This window comes from Halyomorpha halys, unplaced genomic scaffold (assembly GCF_000696795.3).
Source record: "Halyomorpha halys isolate HHAL.00 unplaced genomic scaffold, Hhal_1.1 Scaffold106.1, whole genome shotgun sequence".
NCBI lineage: Eukaryota > Metazoa > Arthropoda > Insecta > Hemiptera > Pentatomidae > Halyomorpha > Halyomorpha halys.
The window spans coordinates 894,155-909,940 of NW_027111449.1; the positions used below are offsets into that span (position 1 = coordinate 894,155).

Consider the following 15,786-nt stretch of genomic DNA (forward strand, 5'->3'; position numbering starts at 1 on the left):
TGACTGTTCACCCGTTTGCTCTGAACAGCCCTACAAAGTGGGGCGAAACGTCGGAAAATAAACAGTTGTAAACTATTTTTGTTTCTCCTCTGACCGCAACCCTGACCATCTTCCTATACATCAATTTTTTATGGTCAACTATATATACATATATTAACATATAGGTAGGAAAATAATTATATAACATACAATAATACAAAAAATAATTTAATAATATACACACCATATTTAATCAGATAAAAATTATTTTTATATTGCAAACGTGTTTAATTTGTTTATACTAGAATCAATTGATTGTTATTTATAGTTTAAGATATTTTTGTAATTATTTTACCATAAGAGTAAAAATCAATTTATGTTAACTATTTTTATTTTATCAGTTTTAGATATTGAAGGTTACCATGAGTACGGAGGAACCTGAAGGCAGACTGATGTACAGAACGTGGGTGTTTGACGGAAGGAAGTGATTTTAACTAAAGCGAGTTCTCATTTAAGGTGCTGTCAAATGTATAAATTGTTTTACCTGTTAGAGTTTGGCTCTTACGTATAGGATAACTCCTTTTAAACACCTCTATGTAATTTAGTTTGTAATTTATTTAAGATAATTTATTTCACTCGTGTAATAATATTTGTATATAGAATTTTGAAAAAATAAACTGTATTTCAAAGTAAAATAAATAATTTATGTTAAAAAAAAAAATCACTCTTCCCTAACTACAAATTATTTTAACCAGATTCAATCTCATGAAAATTTTTTTATTTGTACAATCAATAAAAGTTAGTACAGAGAATGAATTAACAATGATAAGATGTTAAGGCGCATCGAAGAACATTCAATGCCTCGATAGTTCTCTTCCTAACCTAAATGAGACAAGACAATCCTCCTGTTCCCATCTTATCTCGCACACAGTTCATATTTAATTATTCTGTTAATGTTGAACTAACCAATGCCATTTACCAAGTCCAATCTATATTTTCATAAAACTTTTTGGCTCATTTCCTGCTTTTAATAAATAATTTACTTACATAAAGTATTTTTATTTGTCATTAAATAAGGAATATCCCTAATTCTAGTATTCCTGTTTCCTCTTAAACTTTGTTTATTACAAAATATTGTAGTCACAGATACTTCTGATGTGTCACCTAAATTAGTTTTTATTACCTGTTCTTTTGTGCCGTCATTTGTGACATACGAAAGGGGTTTATTATCTTTTCTTTGACCCCCTTCTTGGTCATTCATTTCTGATATGGGGAGGGGGTTATCTTTAGCGTACCAACCTATTCTAATGGCATGGTAGGGGGTCAGGTTTTCATTTTGTTGGCCTTCCACAGAAATTTAAGTTGACCCTCCAGGCCAGATTTGAACCTGCCTCTACTCGCGGAGCTACAGACGGCCCTAAAGAGAGGGGTTTATCTACAGGTAACCATCCTATTTGTAACCAGAGTGTGTAAGGGGTCAAGTTTTCATTCAACTGGTTTGATTCAAACTTGCGAGGTTGCTAAGGTTATGCCTTAACTTCCTCGGCTACAAATCACCTTTTTTTTAAATGTGTTTGGCACAGAAGCACAGCGGCCAAAAAGGCCTATTGTACACCATATAATATAATACCTTAGTTTACACCTGTTATATATTTAGCCACACCAAGCTAACTTAACTTCAAGGCATAGTAAGTAGCCCACGTTTACTTCATGGAGCAATTTTAATGCGTTTTAGATACGTATTTTAAGTAATGAATTCGTTCTTTTGAATAGACCAATAATAAAAAAATTGAGGTGATATATTTTATTATATATACAATGAAAGAAACAAAACCTAAGGTTATGAAGACTACCAACAACTTATTTTCCATTGTGTTTTTTAGTTGGTTATGGAAAACTTTTTTATTGTAAGGGATTGAAGATAATTAGAATTAATTGTTAGTAGTTCAAAAAAAAAAAAAAAAGGAATATTGATATGGCATTTAGTTTGTTTTTCTGGTCTAAATTAATGTTTTTTTAGCACTTAGACCATTACCAGTATTTATTCCTCAAGTGTACTTGAAATTTCCTCATAACTATTAAAAAAATACTAGTCGGCATAAATAAATATTTTTTTGTTTATTTATGTTGTTTCTTTGCTGACAGCACTCCCCGACCATCTTCTCCAATCAATTAAAAAATACTATGTGCTATCATAATTTTTACTAATCTGAAAAAGATGTTGGTACTGAACATTGTATTTCCACTTGGTATTCTTTAGCATCTTGAACTATATAAATTAACCACACTAGTAAAGTACATTAAATTTTATAAGTACCATGTTTTCAGATATATTTATTCTTTATGGCCTTTTTTCAGCTCTATTTTTTCATTAAAACAATACAACAGAAAAGCTGAATATCATTATATTATACTTTAGAAGTATGAAATTACAAACAAGTTTTCATTCCATGATAGAAAATAAAATATTAACCAAGAATTAAAATATCAATATTAACTGATGAGATTCAAATAATGTAAGTCAGATATGTGAGATCAGTTGAATGTATTAATAGGTTGCAATAGGACAAATAAACAACGTAACATCATCAATTTTTTATTAATAATAATAATAATTTGTTTAAAAACTGTAACAGTACCAATAATGACATATACAGAGGTGTTTCCTCGATTAAGAACAGGTAATGAGCGAGATATCAACGATCATTTCTCAATACGTCTTTCACATACATACTATTTACATTCAGAGCAACTAAACTAAACAAGGAAACAAACTTATACAACCAGTCCCTAGAAGAAATAGGGGTGTATAAAAATATTTTATAAAAAATGAATAAACATCTTCAGATAAGTTGTTAAAGTTTTTCTTTATCTTTATAATTTACAATTCTTTTGAGTTTATACACATTATGTACTTAAAATATATATATCTATATATAGATTATGTATTTATCAAGGTAATGAAAAAAAAAAATGTCAAAACTGTACATCATCATCTATATAAATTAAAATAAGTGCAGTTACTGTCTCCTGTAAAATTAGGAGCTTTTTTATTAATCTAAAAAAAGGGAACTGCCTAAAAGTCTTACAACGGGAAAAGCTATATACAGTGACCACCTTAAAGAAGGCACATCTATTGGAATGAACAATGTCGGCCGAGTCTCAGCCAGTTCCCTTATTACACAATCGCTATAGTACTCTGCCTTTGATCATAAAGACATTGCACATCAGTCGTCCCTTTTTAACAGGAAAACAAAATTAAACAAACAAATAATAAACAATAAGTCAGGCATAAATAATAATTAAAAAAAGAAGGAAAATGCAAATGATCTCTTTAAACAATATTTACACTAAACAGAATAAGACATAACTACTGAGGACTGAGTTTATCTTCCTCGTTCTCTCAGCGGAAAACAAACATCCAACTTAATGGGTGGTATTGACTCATGGAGGTAGATTAAATCGAACACCATTCCTTGTACCTGATGACAAAATTTGTTTATGAATAACCAATGGTAAAAAAATAATAATAAACTATATTAATACACTAGAATTTATAAAATCATTATTAGTTCACAAGATATAAAGAAGGATGATAACATAAGAATAATTATAAATACAATTACTCCGAAGACACATAAGAGATACGCTTTGGACATGAAAATATACATATGATTAGTGGTGTAAGACCAAGTTGATGGGTTCCTTACTGGAAATTAAAGTATAAGATTTCAAAATTATTAGGTTTATTTAGAACTTCAAGATTAAACATCAATAAATATAATTAGAAGCTCATTTTACAGTATTTGACTAAACTGACATATTATGTTATTAAGGAACATTAAAATTAACATGATCATTTATTTATTACAAAGTTGACCCTCTAATCTGACAGCGGACTGAGGTGACAGGATTCATCTTCATATAATTTTAATTTTCCATCATATTCAAGAAATAGCAATTACTAAATTATAAAATACATAATTTTTTGTGAATTTGTCATAACAACTGAATAAATATTTTACAAATGATATACTGAATGTATAACAAATATTTTTTAAAAAATCAGTAGTTTTTTATTATAGATTTTTTAATACTGTGGGAATAGCAGCCATAGTTCACTATGTCTAGGATCACAAAAATGCTCAGAAATTTACAGCTGATTATTATAGTTGTATGGGAATTTTAATAGGTCATTTTGAAGATCATTGCATGTTATTTCATTTAGTATAAAACATGACAAGATAAAAACAAAGTTATTTTTATTTGTTTTCAAAATTTGAAAATAAAAAAACCCTCTTGGATGTGCAGGGAAAAATGCACTGCACCCCATGGCCATGGTTTTATGTTCAGAGATTCCTTAAAATGAGCAAAAAACCTTCTGTCCTAAGAATAATGAGACAACCATTTTTTTTTTTTTTTTTCCCATTCAGAGGTAAGGTTTATAGATAAGTAAAAAGGGAACAGAGAAAATGGATGATCATAATTAGTTTAATACACTTGTTAATAGGAAAATATGACTAAATGTGAGACATGAAACAGATTTTAGTTTGTTAATTAATTAATTTTTTTTAAATTTTATTGGATGACTTAATATTTGTTCAATATCTATCATCTAGGGAAGAAAATCTAACTAATATTAAATTAATTTTATTAACTGAGAGTAGGAGCTCATTGGTAAGGTACTGTGCCATAAACTCCAAGGACCTGCAATTGAATTTGGTTGGAACATTTTTTGAACAAAGAAGTAGAATATGGGTTCGTTCGGGAGTCCTCTATGGTCCCCCTAGCCTGGTTCATGCCATTTTCAAATTTCATTTGCTTTTTATATATTGCTCGATTAGACTATCTTAAAGTCTGCTCTTCACATTTTAAGCTAATATTTCAAAAGTGATATAGGACTATTGCTCCCTGGAGGTCTTAGCGATGAGGGTCCGGTCGGGAAGGATTGCCTTTTTTTTAGGGGTTATGATCTCTAATGAGATTGTGACATGTCGTACATCGACCAACCTACTCGCTACAATTATCTGTTTGAAAAGTAAGGCTACTGTGGAGGATTTCACACCGTTTTTCAATTTAAGACACTTTTTAAATATTGCTCGATTAAACTATCTTAAAGTCTCCTCTTCCCCTTAAATGGGTAAAAATCTGACCGTCAAGCGTGATTCTGATCAAATCACCTCCTTGCACAACTGTTGGTCTAGTAACAGTACTTCCTAACAAAGTAACCCTTCATTTGTTGTAGTAGTATAGTTTTTTATTTTATTACTTTAATTTAATAATTTGTGAATATCTATCATTCATCTAAGGGAGAAAATTTAACTAATTTCAAATTATTGTATTTAATTAATTTGTAATTTAATAATGTTAGGTTATCTGTCATCTAAGGGAGAAAATTAAACTAATTTATTTAATTTAAATTAATTCAATAAATTTTGGTTATCCATCATCTAAGTGAGAAAATTTAATGGATTTAGGTTATTTATCATCTTAAGGGCGAAAATTTTGCAAGAACATAAAATGACCTATATAGTTGTAAACTGACTCTCCTTTAAATGAATTTTTTTTTTTAATTTCACTTTAAAAATGTATACTACAAACCAGAATTTATAAAAAGAAGATATCTAGAATGTCCTCTCACACACTCTCATTACCACTTTCTTTGGCTGCTAAAACCAATACAATAAATGCTTGCTATATCTTCACCAATATTGTCTGATAAATATTTTGTTTTTATTTATTATTTTAGTTTATATTATTGGACAATTCATATTAAGGTCATCATCCTTCAAACAAGCATCTGGAATGTTCCAAGAAAATATAGAGAATTTGAATTATTCGAAGAATTAATAATGCAAAAATGATTGGGTTATCAAGGAAATACCAGCTACAAAATTGGCCTGCCCGCTTTAAGAGATTATAGTGGCACATACACACTAACAGGCCAATGGCCTAAAATTTTTCCCAATTATAACACTCTCCTTACCTTGGTAGAGGAAGAGGGAAAGTAAAAAAAATATCAGATCAATAGTGATTTTAATTTAAATCAACTTGTTCATCCTTTTTCTTGTATTGTATAATATCTACTGCTTAATGGGGTATTTAAATCTTATATATGAGCCTTTGAAAGCAAAGGTAGTGTAAGTCATGTATCGGCCAATGTAACGTAAGTCATAACAGCTGTCTGTTAAAACTGGTCAGCCATAAAGAAGCATATCTAACTATTTAAAAGAATTTGAAACTAATCCAATCAATAGTTAATTAATATTTTCTTAAATGGAAACAATTGGTAAAGAACAGATTGATAAACACCACCTTGGCTTTTAACAGCTCATATCCTAGTATAGCCAATACTCCACTCACTAACACTATGGATCACCTAACCCTGATACTATACCCAGTCCCTCAATATCACAAATACTATTTAGGAGTTCAATAATGTCGTAACTATTTGAATACTATTCCAGTTTTTTGAGAATGCTAGCCGAAGAATGAACAACATGAAGAAATAGTTAACCTACTGAACTATAACTATAACCTACCAATCTAACCTTAGTCACCATACAATGAAACCTTCCACTACAATATGATGTTGCAGAATCAGAAAAAAAGCTGGGAATACTAACTCTGAACAGGGACTTAAAATTATTTGAGCATATAAAAAATTACATGACATCTTAGATTGTACACTGACAAACTTTGTGTCTAACTCATATCAATATGACAATATAGGAACCACCACTTCATGCACCTGTTTCCTCACTAACAATTGAAGGGCTTGGAGCAACAATGACAAAAGTTGTTCAATAGAACAGGTTCAACAAATTTTACAATTCTTATTTAATGTTTTATACAGGTCATAATCCATGTTATACGTAAACATATATGATTGTGGTATTATAAAGAGAAATACATTAAATAGCTTTGTAGAGGAACTAAGGACCATTTAGTCCAAAATTGTAATTGTTTTCAAAATTGTGGTTTATTGCATTCTTGCCCCAAGCCATTCAATTATATTATGTTAAATTACATGAGCCATATAACAATGATTAGTAATCAGGAAACATGGATCAGTAATCAAGGTTAATGTACAACCAAAATAACATCATTTTAAGGAGTTAGTTCTGACAAACATTTAACTAAATATTTCTAGGCTACTCTGGGAATCTAGTTGAAGATAAAAATTGATTATAATGAGATTAACTAGTCCCATAGTATGAGCCTGAAATATTAGATTAAAGGTGTCAACTTACTTCAACTCCTAGATGACAATCACAGTGGCAGCCTAATCATTAAGGACCCGTAGAGGAGCCTAAATACCTTCGCAAACTGTAATGTTGCTGCTAGAAAAGGAAACATTAGCATTACTGCTGTATGTAAACAACATTCTAAAAAGTATTACCTTATCACTCCCAGACACGGGGAGAGTTTCTGTTGAAGTAATACCTTGGTTTAGACCGGTTTTCAAGGTAGTCTCGATGATAAAATTTTTGCCGCTGACCCTGCCAGCCGTTGTTTTTCCAGTTTTGGTATTCTTGAAACCTATTACGGTTCTTCCCACCACAATCTTTGTTATGGTTATTAAATTTTTTTACCTTCTTAGCCTGTAAAAAAGAATAACTGGTTATCAACATTATATGAATAAACATTTCAGTGTACTGTAAGAATTATTTTTCAGTCCATTTTAATGTAATGGATCAGAAGGTAGTATGTATAGCATGCATGTATAAAAATGCAAGTTTTTTTTTTTTTTGTTTTACCTAAATCGTTTAAGAAAATATAATGTAAAAATTTATTGAATAAGAAAATTGAACCATTGTCTTTTCATGCTCTGCACAAGGACGATTTAAAACTGTATTCTGAATTGAAAACAAACAGGTGATCATGATGGATTTAGGAGATATAGGCATGACTTTTGGTCGAGATATGCGACTAATACATGTATAAATTAACTGTACATGAACTATTTTTAACTCTAATAATGTTGTCTTCTTTTTGACAAACAAGAGATATAATAACCAATTAAGCCAGACAAACTAAAATAACCTGAGTACTTCCAACATCATGCTCTATTTCAGATTTAAGTTCACAGATCATCTTGGGCAAAACTCAAAAATAAAACAAAATCACTTTCAACCAAATAAAATTGTCACAAAACAGTTTACTAACCTTTCCTTTGTCAAAATCATCATTATAATGGTCACGTTTTCTTTTAAGGTAATTCCTTTCTCCTTCGACCTGCATATCTAATTCACTTCTTCCACCACTCCACGAATTAACTAAGGAATAAAAGTTTGGTTAGGGTGATGATTGTCATCGCATTTCTACATATAGCTTAGCTTGGTCCTAGTTTTAACTTATTTTTTTATCGCACAGTAATGTTTATGCGTTATTAATAATATTTTTTTTAAAAAAAGAAGTAAAATGATTAATAATTTATGGGGAAAGATGATTATATGTTCAATATTTGGGGGGGAAAAAAACATTATAAACGAAACACCCATAAAAAAAAAGAATTATAAATTAACTTTCTAGAGAAAAATAAGGATAAATGTTTACTTTCTAAAAAAAAACATTCCAAGCTTAAAAATTTCATTCATTCAAAATTCCTTGTATATTAAAATTTAAACTTCTAATCATAGCAGCATGTATTTTTACATTAAAACCCCATCACCCATCTTACTCCTAAATGATTTTTTTTTATATACTTATAAATCAAGGCACTTGGTCATAAAATATAAACATGGTAATTGAAAAGATGAAATTTTTTTTTCTAATTAAAATTTTTCTTCTTTAATCAAGAATCACTTGCCATAACTTAATACCAACATTATACTTTCAAAAATACAAATTTACAAAAAAACCTACAAAATGTCTCTTGAAAAAAATGGTCCAACCAAAATTAAAATTGACAATAAATACTAGATACCATGTTTTATGACCACTTACTTTCATTGTTAAGTAATATTTAAAATGGAAAGACCCTTTTTTCAAACTTCTTTCTTTCTCGAGCAATTATCATACCTTGGCCACCATATCCCCTGTGGGAGCCCTTCATGAGATGGTCCATCGTAGAGCTGCTCCCTCTGTTACCATCCCACCTCTCCTTTCTACCAGCACTACCATTACCGTTAGTGTTAGCTTCAGCCTTGATTGGGGACGACTGTGACTTCTCTTGCCTATCTGGTGTCTTTTCTTTTTCAGTACTAAACAAAAAACAAACATTTTAGCAATAAAATACAAATACACAAATATTGTACCAATTGTTTTAGTGTCTAGATGTACTTAAGTCCATTAGAAATAATATTTCAAACATAAACATATCTCAAATATAAAGTATTTTTTGTTTTTCATAATAAAAATTACAATGTATCTTTAAATTGAGCTGATCATTTGTAAAAAAAATTTATGAGGAGCATTCTATCAAAATTCTATTCACTTTTAAAAATTATTATAAAGGGACCTCATGTAGATAAGTCAAGTTGCTATTGAAAATATTATTTTGGAAGTTTTAACTACCTGGTTACACTCCACTTTCCTGATGAAGTACTTAAAGCGGGAGAATGAAGTTCTGGCCGAGACCCAACTTGGCTACTGTTAGAGACAGAATCCCAACCTTCTACTTCAATTCTGACCCCTTTCACTTTCTGCTGAACTGTTGTTTTATCAACATTCTTACCTAATACTAGAAAAAAAAAAATGAATAATATGAAAAACGTAATCTAAAATCAATTAATATTGTTTCATAAAAAGTGATAGGAAAAGAGCAAGTTACATCTGGTTGAATCCTTCGATGGACTCGATTTTGGAGGTATGAATTCTATTTCACTATCACTTGATTCTGAAAGATATGGGACAAGGCTTAAGCTTGGGCTTGATTTACGTTCATCTTCAGAGCTGCTAAACATTTTTTCCTCTGCTTTCCTATCGGGAATACTTGGAAGAGGAATATTGTCAATACAGTTATCTTCTTTAGAAGGCGTTCTAAAAAAAAAAAAATCTTATTAAATTAAGTTAAAACATTAACATCTAATCAATCTAGCAATTGGTGGTTTTTTATCATGAGACAAAAAAAGAACACATTTGTGTAAAAAATCAAATTCCTACACCATTGGAAGAATTCATACAACATAAAATTTAGTTTTAACTTTGAGTACTTCTTATTTTAGTATAATTAGTGTACTTTTCTCTCATACTTTCCAACCAACTTCTCCTGATACAGTTTTATTAGTAAGTTACTCATCACTCATGTAATGTTAATGCTCTTCCAAAAATGAAAATTATACGTTTTGGAAATAATATTTAAATTTGATATTATAAACATAAATTAATTTAATCTAATTACTTTTCAGAGTTAGACACGTGATTGGATTGTTGTTTAGTCGGTGTTGGTGATCGGTCTCCCTTCTTAGCTAGAGATGCTTTGTCTCGCCCAATTGGTTTTTCCACAGTTGCGGTAGCTGGAGATTCCTTCCGCTGCGGAATAAATTTAGGAAAATTGATCTGAAACAAAAATAATAGATCATGTCCTATTTAATTTAAAACTAAAATTTAATAAAATATCAATTATATTTTATTTCTAATCAATCTAAATGATTATTACTAATTTTCTTTAAATTGATTCTTTACTTTAATATAAAAGTGAAATAGAAGATGAACCTTATTAGGAGACTGAGCCTGTTGTTGCTGAAGAACCTGCGAACAACAGACAGTGGAATTGGCCTGTAGGTTCTCCGTTCTTGGCTTTCCAAAAAGAACTATTTTGCCAGTCGGTCTGTATGGCAGTTGGAGGCTGAGACCATTCTGCTGTACAGGTTTTACTTCTGCAGGTGAGGTAGTAGAAGGGCTAGCAACTACAGTAGTAGCTGCCGTGGCCATACTGCTATTCGATTCACTTATTTTAGATTCTACAGTACTAGCATTATCTAGTTTATTGCTCAAAAAACCTAAAGTAAAAAATTCAGATTTAGTAGATTGTGTGTTATACATTTCCTATAAGAAAATTATAATCCCCTTTAAATTTTTGATTATTCAATAAAAAACAAGAATCAATAGAAGGCACAGAATGAATAATTTTACAATAAAAAAAAAAAAAAACCCTCATCGATCAAAACAATTTAAATAAGAAATAATGGAATTTTGCAACTCTTAAGAACACAACTCTTTTATTTTATACAATCAAATTTTGCTTCTTATACAATAAAAAATTTTGAACTATTTACCTTTATGAGGCAGATGCCAGAAAAATGTATTTAAAAAAAGGTTAAAAATACTATTTACCATTAGATGAATTGGTGAAACCATTTGACACCTCCTTCTTTTGCAATGGTTGTTTTTGAGTTTCGGTTTCCATTTCATACATCAAAATATAAGCATTAGTATTGAGAACATTTTGTATAGACATTGGGCGAACCTTCAAAATAAGAACAGAGTAAGTAATTTCAAAATAAATTGCAGCCTTCACAAATAAAACTAACAATATCATAAGAAATTACTTACTAGACTGTCATCAAACAAATAATAGGATCCGTAAGCAGTCTGGCCAACAGCGGTATAATGGCCACAAGAAGACGATGTACCCAGGTGTGTGACTAATGAAACAAGTTTATACTTAAGGAATTCTGGAGTCGGCCTATGCCTGTACTTGTTAATATCTAAGTGTTGTTTTACGCTGATTGGTTTGCTGTTTTTTCCACCTGTTACACCAAACCTGTAACAAATTAATTTAATAAATAGAAGAAATATATTGAAAATAGAACATAAATGTTAACATAATTAAAATATAATCCATTTACTTCTATGACTACACTTTGGAGTACCCTTGTGAAAAAAGTTTTGGAATTAAAAAAAAAGTATAATTTCTGTTCATTCCAATAATAATCTATTTATTTCACTCATTCTTAAATGATACTGTACAATAAATAGATAAGACTGAAAAGGAATTATCAATACATATAATTCAGTACTGTGAACCCTTTTTCGGCTTCTAGGAGTGATGCATTATGACTAAAAAGATTTTGAAGAAAGGAAATTTAACAGAGAAGTGATAAATCCTAGTGTCAATCCTTAAAATTTTTAATATCACTTTAATAAAAGTGATTTCAAAATATAAGTTGCTTCAAAGTTTTAAATCTGTAGTCAGTAGATGAAGATTTTGATGTGAATGTCAAGACAGAATGTACTGAGCTCTATCATTTAAAGCTTTAAATTTAACCTTTTTGAGAAAACTCATGGTCTCAACTTCTAAAAGTAGTCTTCAAAAGGGCCATGGTTCATTTATCGTAAGTAGTAATTGAAATTTGTCGATTACTTTTATTTTCTTTAACTAGTGGTGATGATTTTTTTATTCAGGTCTTCTGTCTATTAACTCTTAAATAAGTGAAAGAACTACAAACCTGTAATCTGCTATTTTCTTTTTTTATAGCAAATCCATCAGCCAAGTACTTTCATGTTTCTTTGAAAACTTTGAGAAACAGGTCATGGATTTCAGTGCTCTTCATTTTTTATAGTAAATCCATCAGCCAAGTACTTTCATGTTTCTTTGAAAACAGACCACGGATTTCAGTGCTCTTCATACGTAATAAAGTGTTGGTTGGGCTGAACTCAAGTTCTAACCCTTCTAAATATCCCTAATGAATTCCTTATCTTTGAGTATTGCATATAATCAAGGCCTGTTACAGAAAATCTATAGCCCATCTAAAATATCTATTTGTGTATGGCCACAGCTATAACATCTGAGTAAATAAAGTACTGGGTTAGTATAATTTTAAATATATTTAAACCTTATTGCTTAAATGCTCAACACCAATTGTATGGGTTGAATAGACTTTCTTGATGACACTATAATGTTTATAAGAATAAATACTTATAATTAATATCATTTATATTTATAAATATTAATTTTGAAAGAAATACTTAACTAATACTGACAGAAATACCTGTAATTGCTATGAACAATAATAAGAAAGAGTACAAAAAAAGGTTAATCAAAATTCTTCTTCTTAAATATTACTAGATTAACAAGGAGTTTTGATATAATAGCCGTACCTTTTCAATGCTATACAAAGAGCCTTTGGTGGCCTTTCGATTGAAAATTTCTTGGTGGCAGCAACTTTCCTTTTGCACTGCTCACATCTGTACGCATGTTCACCATCCCCTAGTCTCTCCCGAGAAAAATAAGAATCCAAGGCATCCTCAACAGATGATGCGTTCCTAATATCCAGTAGGAGATCTTGAAAGTGCTGGAATGTAGTTGAGACATGCTGGCACTCGAGACAAGCCACTAAAATAAATAATTATTTTAAAATACATAAAATTAAACAAATAAAATGATTTTATGATGAAGTAAATAAGGATAATAAGCCAAACACAAAAATAAACCAATGAGGAAGAAGGTATAGAAATTTGATATTATTAAAATAACATATGTTTCTTTGTTTGTAGAATAATGATTATAAAAAGTTATCTCTTTGCACTTTAGGTAATAATAATACAAAATTAAAAATGAATATGTTTCAAATTAACCAACTTATAAAAATAACATAATAAAAAGGAAAACAAAGGCCAACTTTACTTCCTTAATTTAAAAGTTTAGAATTATGAATTCTTTATGCAGAATTATTAATTTTAAAAAATTCCATTAACAAGCATTTAAGAATAATGAAAAATTCTAACCCAACGATTATACTTACTCATTAACCAAAGTTATTCTACTCATTAAATTTTTTTTAAAAATAATAAAACTGGCATTGCAAAGAGAAGAGGAACTATTCAGTTCAGAAAAAAGAGAATGAATAATAACTGTTTTGCAAAATATAGATAATTGTATCGTATGAGTCAAAGGCTTTCTTTTCTTTTTTAAGTAACCAACAAAATTGTGTGGAACCACAACATTTCATTAATTAAAAATCAACATGAGTTTTAAGAAATTCCTGTATTCATTAAATCACAACGTAACAGGTTGAATATTGCAAGCTCCAAAATAAGGAAAAGTTAGCCATTGAAATATGAGTTCATGGAATGTGTTTATCATGTATATAAATGTGTCCATAGCTAAGAAAATAAATAAATAAATGAAAAATTAAGCATTGCCTAAGAAATGATACATCCTTGCCCCCTTAATACATAAGAACCTACTTATTTTTAAAATATCAGATGATAGGCTCTAGATAAAGGATCCAAAATTAACCATAATCATGGATTCAGATCTATGTTTTAATAAACAAACATAAAATTATTGAATAAGTGTACTGAGGAGTTACTAACTGATAAGTGATTTTCCCTGAGTTCGAAAAACGTATTTTCATTTTTGGTCTTTGTATCAGCACCATGATTACCAATTGAACAGATAAAATGGTTGGGCATTGTTGTTGTTTTATTGTATTAATTTTTACTGCCTCTCAATCAAATCGAACACCCTGTGGGGAATGACTAGAAAACCTATTTTTAAATAGGCTGTAGCGCAAAAGTGGGTCTGACTGATTGATAAAACTTACCCAAAGTTTTCTTCTTAAGACCCTGTAACATTTCATATTTAGTATTTTCCCGAGTAAAAGCAGAAAAAGCATAACTAAAAATGTAAAACATTTACTATGAAATTCTGTAAGATAACATGAAAGATAGTCAAATTCTTTACAAAACAAAACAAATAGCCAATATGGTAGTAGAATTAGCTAAGACAGGATGTACTGTACTAAACTTATTGCCCATGTATTATTAAAAATTCTTTTGTGCATATTCTCATGGAAACCAGACAATTTCTTTTGATAGTTCATTTTTTTTTTTTAGTTTTTAGAATAAATCAAAAACAAATCTACTGGAACATTAATTGGATTTTGCATCCCAAGCAGTAAGGAAAGACGTGTGAATGAACTTAATGGTTACAACTTTTTACAAAATTAAATTAGTAAAATACTATTTTAGTTATTCAAAACAATTGTGGGGTCTGCAGCAAGAAGGAGAAAGCTCTGCTTTTGGTCTTTTTTTCCTTATTTGCCAATATTTGAGAAGCTGTTTCTCAAATACTATTGGATCTATTGATACCAGTTTGATCTTAAAAATTAGACGATTTGATCTCGTCTATAAATTAATAGAAATAAATGGAAAATGGCTGAGCAACCTACGTTTTGCAGATGATATTGTGCTCTTTGCAAATGGCATGGAACAACTGAAGGAAATGCTGAAGTAGCTTCTGGCATTGTGTGAAAAGGTTGGTCTTTATCCAAACTACCAGAAGACAAAACTTATGAAAAACGGCATAAATGAGGGGTGTGAAATTAACAACCATAAGTTGGCATATGCTGAAGAGTATATTTATCTGGGTCAGTTAATATCATTCATGGATAGGGAGCAAAGGAGGTCCAGAAGAGATTGGTACTCGGCTGGAAAAAGTTTTGGTCCCTCAAGGCATATTATGAAAGAAAAAATAACCATTGACCTTAAAAGGCAGGTCTTCAACAGCTGCATTAGTCCAGTGGTCACTTACGGATGCCAAGTGTGGTCACTGACTATAGCTCAGGAGAGGAAATTACAGGTGTGGCAAAATAATATTGGAAGAAGCATTGAAAATGTGAGGAAAAGGGATTAAGTAAAAAATGTTTGGATCCAGAAAGAACCAGGACTCACAGACACACTGAAGATGACAAGATTGAGCAAAGGGAAATGCACAGGGTATCTCCTTCAGTACGGAGATAACAGATGGTCAAAAATTGCCACAGAATGGACTCCATATGACCTTCAAAGAAAAAGAGGACGTCAAAAGAAAAGATGGAGCGATATACTTGAGAGGATGGCAGGACCCCTCTGGTG

At 30.2% G+C, this 15,786-nt stretch overlaps 2 protein-coding genes across 7 annotated transcripts in view; one reads left to right on the plus strand and one right to left on the minus strand.

Annotated features, from left to right (window-relative positions):
* The window catches only part of l(3)04053 (lethal (3) 04053), an 11,797-nt gene extending 11,266 nt beyond the window's left edge, over window positions 1–531 (plus strand). The window contains exon 9 of the mRNA XM_014415724.3: window positions 381–531. The gene's annotated coding sequence lies outside the window, so the exon portion shown is untranslated. The remainder of the gene's footprint in view (window positions 1–380) is intronic.
* A 2,750-nt stretch (window positions 532–3,281) lies between these two features.
* scny (scrawny) overlaps window positions 3,282–15,786 on the minus strand; it is a 29,500-nt gene continuing 16,995 nt past the window's right edge. For 4 of the 6 annotated variants that reach the window (XM_014415726.3, XM_024360892.2, XM_014415725.3 and 1 more), the window contains 11 exons: window positions 13,027–13,261; window positions 11,479–11,689; window positions 11,260–11,392; window positions 10,639–10,925; window positions 10,325–10,482; window positions 9,755–9,963; window positions 9,499–9,664; window positions 9,004–9,185; window positions 8,149–8,258; window positions 7,382–7,583; window positions 3,282–3,461 (listed from right to left, as the gene is read on the minus strand). In XM_014415726.3, the coding sequence (XP_014271212.1) occupies window positions 7,386–7,583; window positions 8,149–8,258; window positions 9,004–9,185; window positions 9,499–9,664; window positions 9,755–9,963; window positions 10,325–10,482; window positions 10,639–10,925; window positions 11,260–11,392; window positions 11,479–11,689; window positions 13,027–13,261 (1,889 nt within the window). In that variant the 3' untranslated portion in view covers window positions 3,282–3,461; window positions 7,382–7,385. Of the gene's footprint in view, window positions 3,462–7,232; window positions 7,323–7,381; window positions 7,584–8,148; window positions 8,259–9,003; window positions 9,186–9,498; window positions 9,665–9,754; window positions 9,964–10,324; window positions 10,483–10,638; window positions 10,926–11,259; window positions 11,393–11,478; window positions 11,690–13,026; window positions 13,262–15,786 lie in introns of all 6 variants that reach the window. The other 2 variants (XM_024360969.2, XM_024360947.2) reach the window with 2 other exon arrangements.